Source organism: Solenopsis invicta, chromosome 8, assembly GCF_016802725.1.
Source record: "Solenopsis invicta isolate M01_SB chromosome 8, UNIL_Sinv_3.0, whole genome shotgun sequence".
In the NCBI taxonomy this organism is placed as follows: Eukaryota; Metazoa; Arthropoda; class Insecta; order Hymenoptera; family Formicidae; genus Solenopsis; species Solenopsis invicta.
The window spans coordinates 13,645,499-13,658,337 of NC_052671.1; the positions used below are offsets into that span (position 1 = coordinate 13,645,499).

A 12,839-nucleotide genomic window follows, 5' to 3' on the forward strand; every position below is an offset into this window, starting at 1 on the left:
TACGATTGTCATAGATAATAGCAAACGGGCGATAAAGAATGATTATCTAGCTATCTATAAATGAATCAAGGTTTTGAGATTGCTGGGCATGTAATTATTTTCTCGCGCATTCGAAATGTAAATGATTTTTTTTTGCGATCTATCACAGTATTAAATACTTCCTCACAATTTTATTATCTGAGCAACTTGTAGAGAAATTAGCTTTTGGAAAGATCGGTATATTATATATTTAATGTTATTGTATTTTGTAAAATATATATAATAATTTATATAAAATATTTGTATCTGTCGAATCATTTATTAGTTTATGAGCTTATACATATAGGATAGATCCTACAGTCTAAGGATTTGTTAGTAAAATTTTTAACATTAGCAAAGCATAGAATCATGATATTTTTTCGCACTTTTCTCAAATTATACTGTCAATGACGATATAATTTGTTGTCGTTTTTAGTATATTACCCTTACCGTCTCATTGAAGTTGATAGCTGTTATATTGGAAGAGATATAAATGAGTTGACATTAACGATTTTACTATATTATATTATTAAATTCTTCCATCACTATTATGTTTAATTCTCACTGAAGAAAGTATCTAAAAGAATAGTTATTTTAATCAAATGTATATATGCAATAATTTTAATTTGATCAATATATAAATTAATGCGAGATGAAGTTTCGAGGATTCTGCCAGATATTAAGACAAGCATCGACATAGTTATCTTTCTTATTTTAATCGCTTGTGAAGAATTGGTTGAAGTACCTTATTAAACTCTTCCTGTAGATAAATAGATTCACGCTCATTTTTTAATGACGCTGCTCTCTTGCGCTTGAATATGATAGTGATAGATTGGCGATATTAACAGCTGACGTAGCTAGCGATCACAATGCGTTAAGCAACAAAAATCATTCTGCGTTAAATGAAATGAATGTCGCAAAAGTTTGTGGATTCTAGAATGCCATACAGTTGTGGAAATAAGAAGACACTTTCCGAGTCATTACAACAATCGGTTTTATGTCGAGGTTGGTTCTTGACTTACGTGCTGACGTTAAGTTATTTCTGAAATTTGCAAAATCTTAAAATCGTATTTAGAGCAAGAAATAAAAAAATTTTAATCAATGCTTTTAAAATTCTCAAGTTATATTTTTTTCTAATGGTATATTATGTCATTAAAAAATTTATTTATACTATGCTATTTATGTAATTTATACAACGACATATATGAAGAAAGTGATTTTTTTTTTTTTTACGTATAGAGATTTACGTTCGTTGTATATTTTTTAATGTATTATTTTCCTGTATAGATTTATATATATATACAGTTGAGACGTTTTGTTATTATTTTGCATAAAATTGAATTTTGTTGAACTGTTGAAGCTATTATAATCATAATATTCGTAAAAAACTTGTTTCAAGAAATAAATAATTTTTTAAATCGTATTTTTGTGTTTTAAATTGAGAACGAAAAATCGGCAGTTTTGTTGTACAATGAAACGAAGGTACGATTTTACGAAAATCGTGATTGTGCAATTCTATTCTAATACTCGTATGTTAATTCGTCAATTAATTATTATGAAAATTCTTTATTTTATCGTAGATGTATATGTTTAATGTTTTTTTCTCATATTTAAAGTAACATAATACATATATTCAGACAGGAGAAAGAGGAAAGAAACGAAATGTAGAAAGTGTGATTAAAAGGATTTTAGAGAAATGTTACATTCGTGAGACTGTTGGACTTTTTGTTTCTAATTTTCTGCAGCGCGCATACGACAATATCAACTAATTGATCGATTATTAGATACAGAAAGTCTTGAAACGCAGGAGAACTTTCAAGGAGAACAGAAAAATCAAAATAATGTGACGTCACGTTGATCAAATTTACGTCATTTTTTAATAATTTGATTATAATTGGGTCAATGTGACGTCTAATTAACACTTTTCTGCTCTTCTTGGGACTACGCTGGTCGATTGTCGATGTTAGATAGTTTGTCTTCGTTACTTTGATTAGCTAATCATCTCAGATGTATCACGTACTCTAAAATATCCCAATACTCTTATACAATTTAGCGGGTAGTTGCACGTATCTTCCTGAATTCTTTTAGCGAATTTAAATCGAAGTGCGGAACTATTGGTGGTGGCATCCTTATTAAACTTCCCCTATGCATACATACAGAGTTGTCCCGGGAAATATTGCCACTTTCTTTTGTAATCTTTATTATTCGTTGGAAAAAGAGAAACGGATCTCCGTTGCGTTCTTTTTCTTCGCGCACACGCTTGATCTCTTACCAAGCCGGAGATGTCAGGGAAAGGACCAATTTGATAATCAGCGCTTTAGCTTACGCGTGGGAGGGATTAGATCAGATATGAGAGCGCTTCTCTGAACGTTCCAATGAACAATACCATAAGAGAAGTGGCAACGTTTTATCGGAGGGCACCACGTTTCATTCCCGATACTTTAAAGCCAGTTCCTGGTCCGACTACCTTTACCAAGTGCTCTATCGTGCCGTGCGATCGACTCCGTACTTGTGATAGCCCCGGTAAGCACAGCCCTTGGCTCGTAACGTTTTATACCCTCGCGTCGCCTGGCACGAGCAGCACGTGATGTAATTAAAGCTGACTTTCAGTAGGGGGTCGATCGAGAAAGGTCTCGCAGAAGGGGCGATAGATGATAAAAGAAGAAAAAAAAAATAAAGAAAAGAAGGAATTCGAGCTTTCGAATTTTTTTAGCGAACGGTCTCGGGGTCCGACGAACGAAGGAGACAGACAACCTAAAACCGAATGAACTCGACGAAGCCGGAGAAATGGGGGGGAAGTTGAATTGACAATGCTCGCGTCGCTCGACATTGCGCCTGTACCATTTTGCTTCTTTAGCAGAGTACAATGCCATTTATTTTTGTAATACGTTTACGTAGGATAGCTCTTATTTTTATAGGGGTTTACTGTGCTACCGTAAGTCTTTTATAGAGGCCTGCGTAATAAAGTAGTGTAGGAATTTTTGTAGGTGTCGCAGAGTCCACAGTGGAATATATATACATATATATACATATATATACATATATATATATATATTAAAAAAAAAAAGAGGGACACGCACTTCTAGTACTGGCTTTAGTTTGGAAACGGACACGCGGAGACGCGCGACACATACACACACGCACACACACATACACACACACGCACGCACGCACGCACGCACGCACACATATATACATATACATGAATACGTAGCAGAAGAAAGGAAAAAGAAAAACTTTATTGTCAGGGCAATGATTCTCAAAGCAATCTTTCCGCGGTCGAGTGAGGGATAGGGAGGGTAATGGGAGGAAAGAATAATTAGCACACTTTGAATTTTTACAGCAATAAGAGATAGTCCTCGGAGGTGGCGGTCGCGACAAACTAGGCGCTCCGTTTTTCTTTGTATTCCCCCAAGATAAGAATATTATCGCCACAAGGAGCGACATGGAAGCGGCGATCGTTTCGACTCGGGCGATTCGCTCTCTCTCGCGCGACCCAAGCTTAGATTTAATACGATGTAAAAGAGATGTACAAAGGAGTACCGGCGCGCGTCAAGCGGATCGGTCGAGGGGAAAGGATGTAATATGGAGGCACGTCGGGATTGAACAACCAACGTTGAGAGATAAATGTCACGTAGCGTTTTTCTGAACCGTGTAGAAATAATCGATTCACAAAGAGATATAGACGGCGGGAGGGGCACGCTCGGGCCGATTAAACGGCGCGTGTGTGTGTCCCGTTTCGCTTTTTCTTTATTTGAGAATAATATTGATATTTTTGTAGCGACCCGACGAGAGATTTGAGACACTTTTCACATGCACTTGAAATCTGCACATGTACATACATATGACAACGGTCTTCCTCGTCCAACGATATTTTTTTGCAACGACGGCGGGAGTGCGCGCTTTGCATTCACTCTTTACAGCTTACCGTCACACTTTTCGCAATAATGGTGCACAGAGGTGATAGACCACGATGTAAAGAGGTCCACGATATTTATGGAAAGTTTTAACGTAGTCGAAGGTGTTCTACATCTACACGTTTCAAAGTATGTAAGATTTCGTTGATCATAATTTACGCATGAATACTAGTCTTGTTACGTATGTCTTAAGTTTGGAAACGAGATATGATTCATTTGTGAATTCGGGGAAAGTTTTCGAGTTTCATACGGTAACGTTAATACGATTTGTCACGATCATCTTTATTAAATCAGGGCATCCCAAAGTATGGATCGCGAACAAAATTTTGAGCTACGTTTCGATGGAATAAACTACGACATTTATCAAACTCCTTGCGCATAATAAAAATGATTCGCATCGATGTCGGCGTGAAAAGCTGTCACCAACGGAAATAGAAAGTGAGCGCATTCTTCATACGTCATTTCGTATTAGAGAAATAGATTTATAAAATTATATTTAATAAAAAATTAAAAAGTAGGAGGAATAAAGTGATTATAAATAAATAATCAATTTACCTCTCTCCCCGCGTTTTTTTTTATATCTGTTAAAGTTAGATGAGTCGTAGATGTTTACAAGCGGGTCGGTCGCGGTTCACACAAATTTGGGAAACCCTGCGTTAAACAAATATTTTTTTGCTGACCCAGCAAATGAAAATGAATTGAAATGGATAGAAATGAATTCATTTCGACATTTTCGAATTCGCGCTTTAAATTTTTTGAATCCACTTGAATCCAAAAATAATATAATATGGATATAAATGTATTCAATATGATGAATAGCTGATTTCGTATTTCAATTAATTTGAATCTAAAAATAATATAATGGAGACCTAAACTATCCAAATTCAAAATAATGAATAGTGCATTTCGTATTTTAATAATTTATTTGAGCCCAAAAATGCTCTGGAACGCTAAAGCGCGAACTCGGACAAATTAAAATAAATAGCAACTTTGAATTGAATTTATTTTTATATGCTGGGAAATATGTTTTACCGTTAACTTCCACCGATTACATTGTTTCCTTCTTACGAGCTGTGAAGGGTTAATACATGTTAATTCTGGTCTATCGGGGGGGGGGGGGTGCTAAGAGTCACCAGGCCGTAAGTACAAGCGTAAGTTCTTCTCTATCGCTAATAATTCTCTCAACTCGAGTTTTTGAACGGTGCCTAAAGCCTTGATATTAAAAGAACGAACGAAAGCAAGTCCGGAATTGCGTGTCGTCAAATCCTTGACGAGTAACTTTGGGGTGGGTAGGGGCAAGCGACGGGGTTGCTGTTAGTCGTGGTATTTGACGTATACCCGCGTCAGCAATATCGCGTTTTAAAAATCACAAGGAGGAACAAAATTATGATACGATGTACGATGATAAGATATACCTATGTACCGTCAATGCGTAGAAAGTATCATGTCACGTGTTATATACACCCGCAAGTGTGTATGTATGTACGTACGTATGTATGTATGATGTAAACAAGGGGATATCGTAGTGCTCCGCTAAGGGAGAATAAAATAAATATACTATATATATACTATATATATGTATACTCTATATATATGTATATGTGTGTGTGTGTGTATATATATATAGTATATATATTATAACTGAAAGAAAATAATAAACGCTACCGAACTAATATAAACGACAATGAAGAAAAGTAGATAGATCTACGGCGATTTATGTATGTACGTATAAAGTAAAATGTAAGAATCGCGAGTAATGTGCACTTTTGTAATAGTCATTTTGCGAAAAAACGATTAAAAAAAAAATAACAGAAGAAACGAGACAAACGATAGCAGAGATAATAAAAAGTTGACGCTTGGTATACCATAGTTTTTATCGACATATCCTATCCGAACACATCCTCCTTACGTACATACTGCATACCTAGTTATTATTGCAGGTACATGTTACATGTAGGATATTTTATGAGCAAACGATACTAATATAATTACGATTATTATTATTGTAATTATTTTGATTATTATCATTATCGGAATATTATTATTATTGTCACATAATTAACGCGAAGGGTATAGGTGCGTATAATATAAAAATGGTACAACTAAGGCAAGCATGTATTGTACATAGCTGTCAATCTTTGCCCCACCATACGAATACGATATACATATACATAAATATATATGTATATATATATATATAAATATATAAATGCATACAGCCATTATATTGCAGAAAAACATTAATCGTTGTTGTACTAGTTATTATTGTGAATTATTATTACTTTTCATTCTTCTATTATTATAATTATTATTACTATGATCATCATTATGATTATTGTTAATCATTGTAATCATTGCCATCATTATTATCATCATATTGTCGCGGTGTCATTTTAATGCTACGTATATTTTTAATTAATGTTACATTATTGTTGACGGAAGTAGCCCCTCACTTATAGCATATGCGGATCAAAAGTTGTAATTTATTTGCAGATTGGATTCTACCTCAATCTTATTGTAAACGAAACTACCCAAGTGTCCTCCACACCTATCCTTCCATTCACTGAATGAAAATTTCATAAGATATAGTGCGTCGTTATAGGCGAAAGACATTGATTTGCAGCGACCTCAAACTGTGATAGTTGTAAAGGATATTTAAATTAAGTTTTTTTTTGCGCTGTGTCGAGGTACATATAATTCATCGATGAATCTTGCGAACGAAATAGACACGTCTGTAAATTCGACATAAGCTCATTACACGATTATGTGTGATAAACGCATAAAATAGATCATCAATTATTATGTGAAGATGAGTATCATTTCGTTTCCAGCTTCATTATCTTACAACAAGGTCGTTTTAAGGATTATTTAAATTTTGTAATGAGCTTTATAATTTTCGTTTGCAAATATTCGGAATATTGTACGCTTTTAATATATTAGATTATTTATGTTGTATTGTTTTAATAGAAAGTATTTATATGTATCCCAATTTATTTCAGCATGTTATCTATGTAAAAGCGAAATATGTATTTTATGTGCAAAGAAGATTCTATAAAACAAAACATGTCCTATATTATGACAATGTACATCATGTACATCGTGTGTTTGTATCTGTATTTTATACATTTTGTGAGTACGCAATATTGTATAAAATGCAGAATTTCTTTTAAGATCAAATATGTACTATGAACAAATGCTGTGCACTTGTGATCTAAGAATTTGTGATGTCATCGCGCACGATATCAGTTTTTCTTTTTTTTTTTTTCGTTCTATGTCAGATTAAGTTCGAGCACAATCGCGAACATTAAAGTCGCGATATGGGTTCCTTTATTGATACGCGTTGCGCAAGCATTAATAGTGTTAGTTGTAACTGCCTATGGGGCCTCGATAATTTCAGTGTATTATTATATTGTGATGTTAGCTTAAGCTCTCGCGGATTGAATCGGAGATTTGTAACTGAGGTTGCTGTAAAATCAATCTTATCGCTAAGGTGAGGGATCACTTTCATAATTTTTTAGGCTACACGAAGAACGCCCGGAAGCCGATGTCGAATTGTCCTCGAAAAATAAGAAAAGTAAAAAAACGTATAAAACGTATCCTGCGTAATTGTGTTGAATGGCGAAATGCGATGTTTGGGAACTGTATATTGTGATCAGCAAACAGACTACAATGTAGTTTGTTCGTAATAAAATGAACAAACAGAAATACTTGTGTAATAAAGTAGGTATCCATGAACAAAAGTTGGTTATATCTTTTGCTGATATCCATTCAATAATAAAGTCTATCATTCATGTATATTATGTAATCGAATTATATTTTATATACAAGTTTTAGTTGTTAAAATGTACTTAACACAAGGTAAGTACTTAAAATTTTTCACGTATACAGTAGCGAGCAAAAAAATTCGTCAATTTATTTTGTTCATATAATTGTTGTCCACATAATTTAATGGCATAATAGATTTTGTATGACATAGTATTATAACGGAAATATTTGAGAATAATATTTTTATGATATAAAATTGATCATACGAATTCGAATTATAAATACTTTTATTCAATTTCTACATCAACTACGGCATCCTCTACGATAATTTGCTCAGATGTTACAGGTACTTGTATCATCGGCAAAGGATCGGGTGATCGAGTGTAAGTATTACTTGTCGAGTGTTCTTTGAGATATTCTCCACCGTTTTCCTCGTATTCCTTGCGACTGACTAAGTACTCAGGAAAATTACCATTTAGACCGAAGTCTCTTGCACCGTACCAGGCATCCAAGCTGGTATTTTTCGCGATATTCACTTGAAAATTCGATCCAAAAGGTCTCATTTCGCGCAGTTCGCGTTTTAATCTTTCCAATAATCCTGGGAATGCTGTTGATCCACCGGTAAGAAATACATTGCTTACAAGACGTGTTTGTTCTTCGGGAGTGTACTGTTTTAAAACAAATTCGATTGTCTCGGCGATTCCGGCTTCTATAGAACCAATCATAGATGGTTGAAACAATAATTCTGGTGCCCGTAAACGTTCTACGCCTACATGAAGTTGGTGAGTTTCCCCAGGAACCATAGGAACGCTAGATCCAGCATTATCAAATTCTGGATCATGATGACGTAAAACATCTTCCAATTCCAATAGTTTTTCCTGTTCCAATTCTGAATCTGAATCGCCACCTTCCTACAAACAAATTTTTGTAAAATGATATCAATTTAGACAATTCAATAAAAGAAGGAAAATATATATACCCTATTTATGACTTTGTACACGTCCCAGTCTTCGTCTCGCATACCAAAATCGTCATCACGCTTTTCTTTCTTCGCTAACTGACTAATTATGCGCATCCTCTCCTGTGCGGCGGCTGTCCTTCGCTTCGCCATGTCTTGTCTTCGTTGTCTCTTTGCCATGCGTTTATCTAATATTTCTTGTCTACAAAAAATAAAAATAAATTAAAATTTTACGTTATTTAATTTTTTTATATCTATGACTGAAGCAGACCAAATAAGATTGAAACATATATAGTAATTTTGAAGAATTTTTTAATTTAAAATGTAATTAATTCAAATTAATGTTGAATTAAACGCTATCATCTTTGATGAATTTCTTGTTGTAGCCTTTAATGAATTGTTATTTAAAAAGATAAAAATTTAATAATTTGTTAATAAATAAGTTTAAAATTTAATAAGTTAATAATTTGTTAATAAATAACCATAATGAATATTAATAATATATATATAAATTACCTTTTCTTACGAACTCCAGCAATCCATTCATCAAAATCCTGTTGATCTTTGGGTTGAAGAATTGATTTAATTTTAGGTTTTTCTTCCATTACAATATTTTCCTCTTGCGAGTTAGCAGCGACAATTTTCTGTCGGGTTCTTTCAACTTTTGCTTGCAGATTATTAATCATTTTTATTAAATCAGCTTCATTTGCAAGAGAGTAAGATTTCAATGCCTGATCAAATTCATCGATTTCACCTTCTTCTAGAAGATCTTGGACTGCTAGCAATTGATTAAGTTGCTCTTCATCTTCTGCTAACTGCAAATATGAGATACAATTAAATATTAAATAATAACACTGCAAAAGTAAATAGAACTATAAAATACCAACTCTTTCTTCTCTCTTTCTTGCATTAATTTCCATCAGCCGTCGTGCTAATTCTCGTTTTCTTTCTTTTTGCTGCTCAAGCGTTAGACCAGGAGCAGTAGCAGGCGCAACATACGGTAATTGCACTCTTAAAACATGTGTGTCATAATGATCTACATCTGCCCACTTGGATAAGTCTTCCTGGTAGTTTAAAGCAATCATTGAATGCTCGTGTATCAATTCCTGGAAATTAAAAAGAAGAAATTCAGTAATTGTTGGAAAATAGAAAATATGAAGTATGGATTTCCACATTTTATTTCTAACCATTTTACTCTTACATTTTTATTATGTAATATTGTTCATTTGCTATAACAATACAACTCAAAAATTGTTATGTTTGAGCTATCTGCAAAAAGAAGAGAATTCTGATGAGAATTTAATTTACTGACGACTTTACATTGTAACAGAATAAAAATATCACTTAATGAATAATTAAGTGATACTCACTTAGGCTGCATTCCGAAATTCACTTCCAATACTGAAAATTTATAGTATACGTAATGTGAACTATAAATTTTTCAGTTATTGGATGGTTGGATATTTATTTATTTACTAAGTGATATTTTTATTTTGTTACAATGTAAAGTCTACTTAGAAAATTAAATTCTCATCAAAATTCTCTTCTTTTTGCAGATAACTCAAAAATATCAATCAGTAAATTAAATTGTTACATCAAAATTGCATTTAAAATCATTACAAAATTTTAATGATTAAATACATTTAAACTGGAAAACTTTGTTTTTTTGAATTATATTGTATCAAATGAGTGATATGTACCTCTGCCCGACTAAGCGTTATTGCATTGACGTGTACTGGATATTTCAATTGAAGAAGTTTATGCATATACGATGTGATGTGATATCCACCAACGTTAATCCTTCTTGCGTTTGTGGCATCCGCTTTGCCATCCAGTATCGGTATTATATGAGTTGTATGATAGCCTATGCTAACTATTAAACCATCAGGTGGGCAGTTATTGTGCTGATATGAAAATAAGCAATCGATTCCATATGCTACTGATGGTACATTATAACATTCAAATAATAATTCTGCCATCACTGAAATATATAGATGTAGAAAGTTTTAGGAAATTTGAAATTAGCAATATAAATTATTATAAGGTGCTTCCTAATATCTCTATGACGACACAAATTGTGTTCCAATTGTCATAATTGACATAACATTACAAATCTGTACTTAGCCCAAAGGTTACAAGCTTGTATTTTCTAGTAATTAAAGTTATATTAATCAGTTATAAACAAAATTGAAACAATGAAAATGTAGTATCTATCAGATATTGTAAAATGCTAAAGTACGGACATTAAAAAATAATTTTTTATCTAAATACTGTACATAGTGTATACACATTAGTATACACTTTGTTCCAATTTAGTCAGCAACATTACACTTTGTATATTCTTGTGAGCATATGTGTCAAGATATGTTAAGCAACTCATTATTAGAAAGCACTTGTAGTATAACAATCATATAAAGATTATAGCTAAATTAGTAATAGTAATAATAATAGCCATATAAAGTGCTTACAGTTACGAGAATAATTGGGATTGAGGAATGCTTCTGTCAATATAATTGGATGGTTTACACTACCCTCCGTATCTATACCCATGTGTGTGAACGTATAATCAAATATTTGCTCCTGAGCTTCAAAATGTGTCACTACATTTCGATCAAATTGAGTTTTTAACTGAAATCGTACAGCTTCGATGTTTGCTATGTCATTTCCTACTTGAGGTTCTCCATCTTTCTTGCCACGTTCCTTTCTCGGTTTCGCTATGAGATTCTTGAATATTAATTGTGGTTCCTTTTCGGTAGCCCAACCAACTCTGCAGTTGTAGGATCCTGATAGCAAACAGTACTGTCAATTTATAGAATATGAAATTTAATAAGAATATATTATAAATTACCATTGTCAATAACGAGTGGTGTACACTCAGACTTTACTCGGTCCGGGTAAGGGTGTATTATATCCGCTATGGCCTTTATATCTTTTAATTCAATCAATTCTATTTCCATTCTACTGGCTTGAGATACACCTTACAAATTTAACCTCTACCAGAATAAAAAAAATCAGAAATCGATAATATTCATGAAGAACAATATGTACCCTGCCTTAAAACTTGAAGGTTGTATATTAATTGAACTTCCGTTGCTTCTAAAGTACACGGAGTTACGACTTCCAAGTAAACAAACGGATGCAACAGGGTAACATAACCTATCTACAATTTGCTTATTGCTACGGCTGGTGTTCCGTTTTTAGTAGTTTTTACTGGCAGTACTGAAAATTTATAGTTCACGTCACATATACTATACATTTTCAGTACTGGCAGTTAATATCGGAACACAGCCTATGATTCGCTCAGAGCTGCCAATTTAGGAATCTAAAAGAAATACGATGTTTTAAGTTGGCTGCGTTCAACAGACTCAATAGTTGAGTGAACGCTCGCTGTTATTGGTATATTCTTCTAAATCTGAAAATATGATTGGATGATCTAGAAGACTAGCTCAATATGATGAGTCTGCTGAATTCAGCCATTGATTGGTTCGTCCCTTTTTATGGTCGATCAAAAATGGCGGGACCAATCATATTCAAAATTTAAATTATATTCGAAAATAAAAGAAGAATTTGAAAAAATAAAAAGAATTAATATCTTTAAAAGAAATATAGAAAATTTGTCACGTATGTATGTATATAATATTATACCTTAATTATATAATATCGTATTCTAGGTATATAGTATCTTTTCAAGAAAAAGGTAAAAAAGGCAAATGTATGTGTGTTTGATCTTTCATCACGTTATAAATATTGTTTGACATTATAAAACGCGCGATATCAGTCACTGACAAGATATTATAATTTAAGACGGCCGGCTATAGGTAAATTTTTGTGACTGCCAAATGGATCTGGGGGGCTATTACGGTTCTTAAAACGAGGTGAAAATGACCAAAGTGAGCAAATGTACTAGAGTATTTATAACTTTATTGGTCAACAACTAGTGAATTTGCTCACTTTTGTAATTTTCACCTTATTTCAGGAACCGTAATAGCCCCCCTGGTGGGCCCGGAGGTAATAATTGAAGAGCGAGGTAATAGACGTTATCGACTATAGATAGAAATTTATGATTGTTAACACAAATATTTGCGTAATACATTATTAAAACCTTAATTTTATATTATACAAAACACTTCATTATCAAGTATGGGTACTTATAATGCAGTAATTAATATAGATGTAATATT

General features: G+C 33.1%; 1 protein-coding gene across 1 annotated transcript; it reads right to left on the bottom strand.

Annotated features, from left to right (window-relative positions):
- Window positions 1–7,165: 7,165 nt before the first annotated feature.
- Window positions 7,166–11,921, bottom strand: LOC105198140 (actin-related protein 5). The gene is made up of 7 exons (XM_011164788.3): window positions 11,507–11,921; window positions 11,127–11,441; window positions 10,359–10,639; window positions 9,546–9,764; window positions 9,175–9,473; window positions 8,680–8,860; window positions 7,166–8,611 (listed from the first exon to the last, which is right to left on the bottom strand). The coding sequence occupies exons 1-7, from the start codon at window positions 11,613–11,615 to the stop codon at window positions 7,988–7,990; spliced, it is 2,028 nt and encodes a 675-aa protein (XP_011163090.3). The 5' UTR covers window positions 11,616–11,921; the 3' UTR covers window positions 7,166–7,987.
- Window positions 11,922–12,839: the final 918 nt, after the last annotated feature.

Bases quoted from the DNA above. Each gene is read 5' to 3' on its own strand.
- LOC105198140 (XM_011164788.3), bottom strand. From the start codon at position 11,615: ATGGAAATAGAATTGATTGAATTAAAAGATATAAAGGCCATAGCGGAT. The intron at 10,640-11,126 runs GTAAGCACTTTA...TATATATTTCAG, and splicing joins TCCCAATTATTCTCGTAACT to TGATGGCAGAATTATTATTT. The intron at 9,765-10,358 runs GTACATATCACT...TTTAATTTCCAG, and splicing joins TAACGCTTAGTCGGGCAGAG to GAATTGATACACGAGCATTC.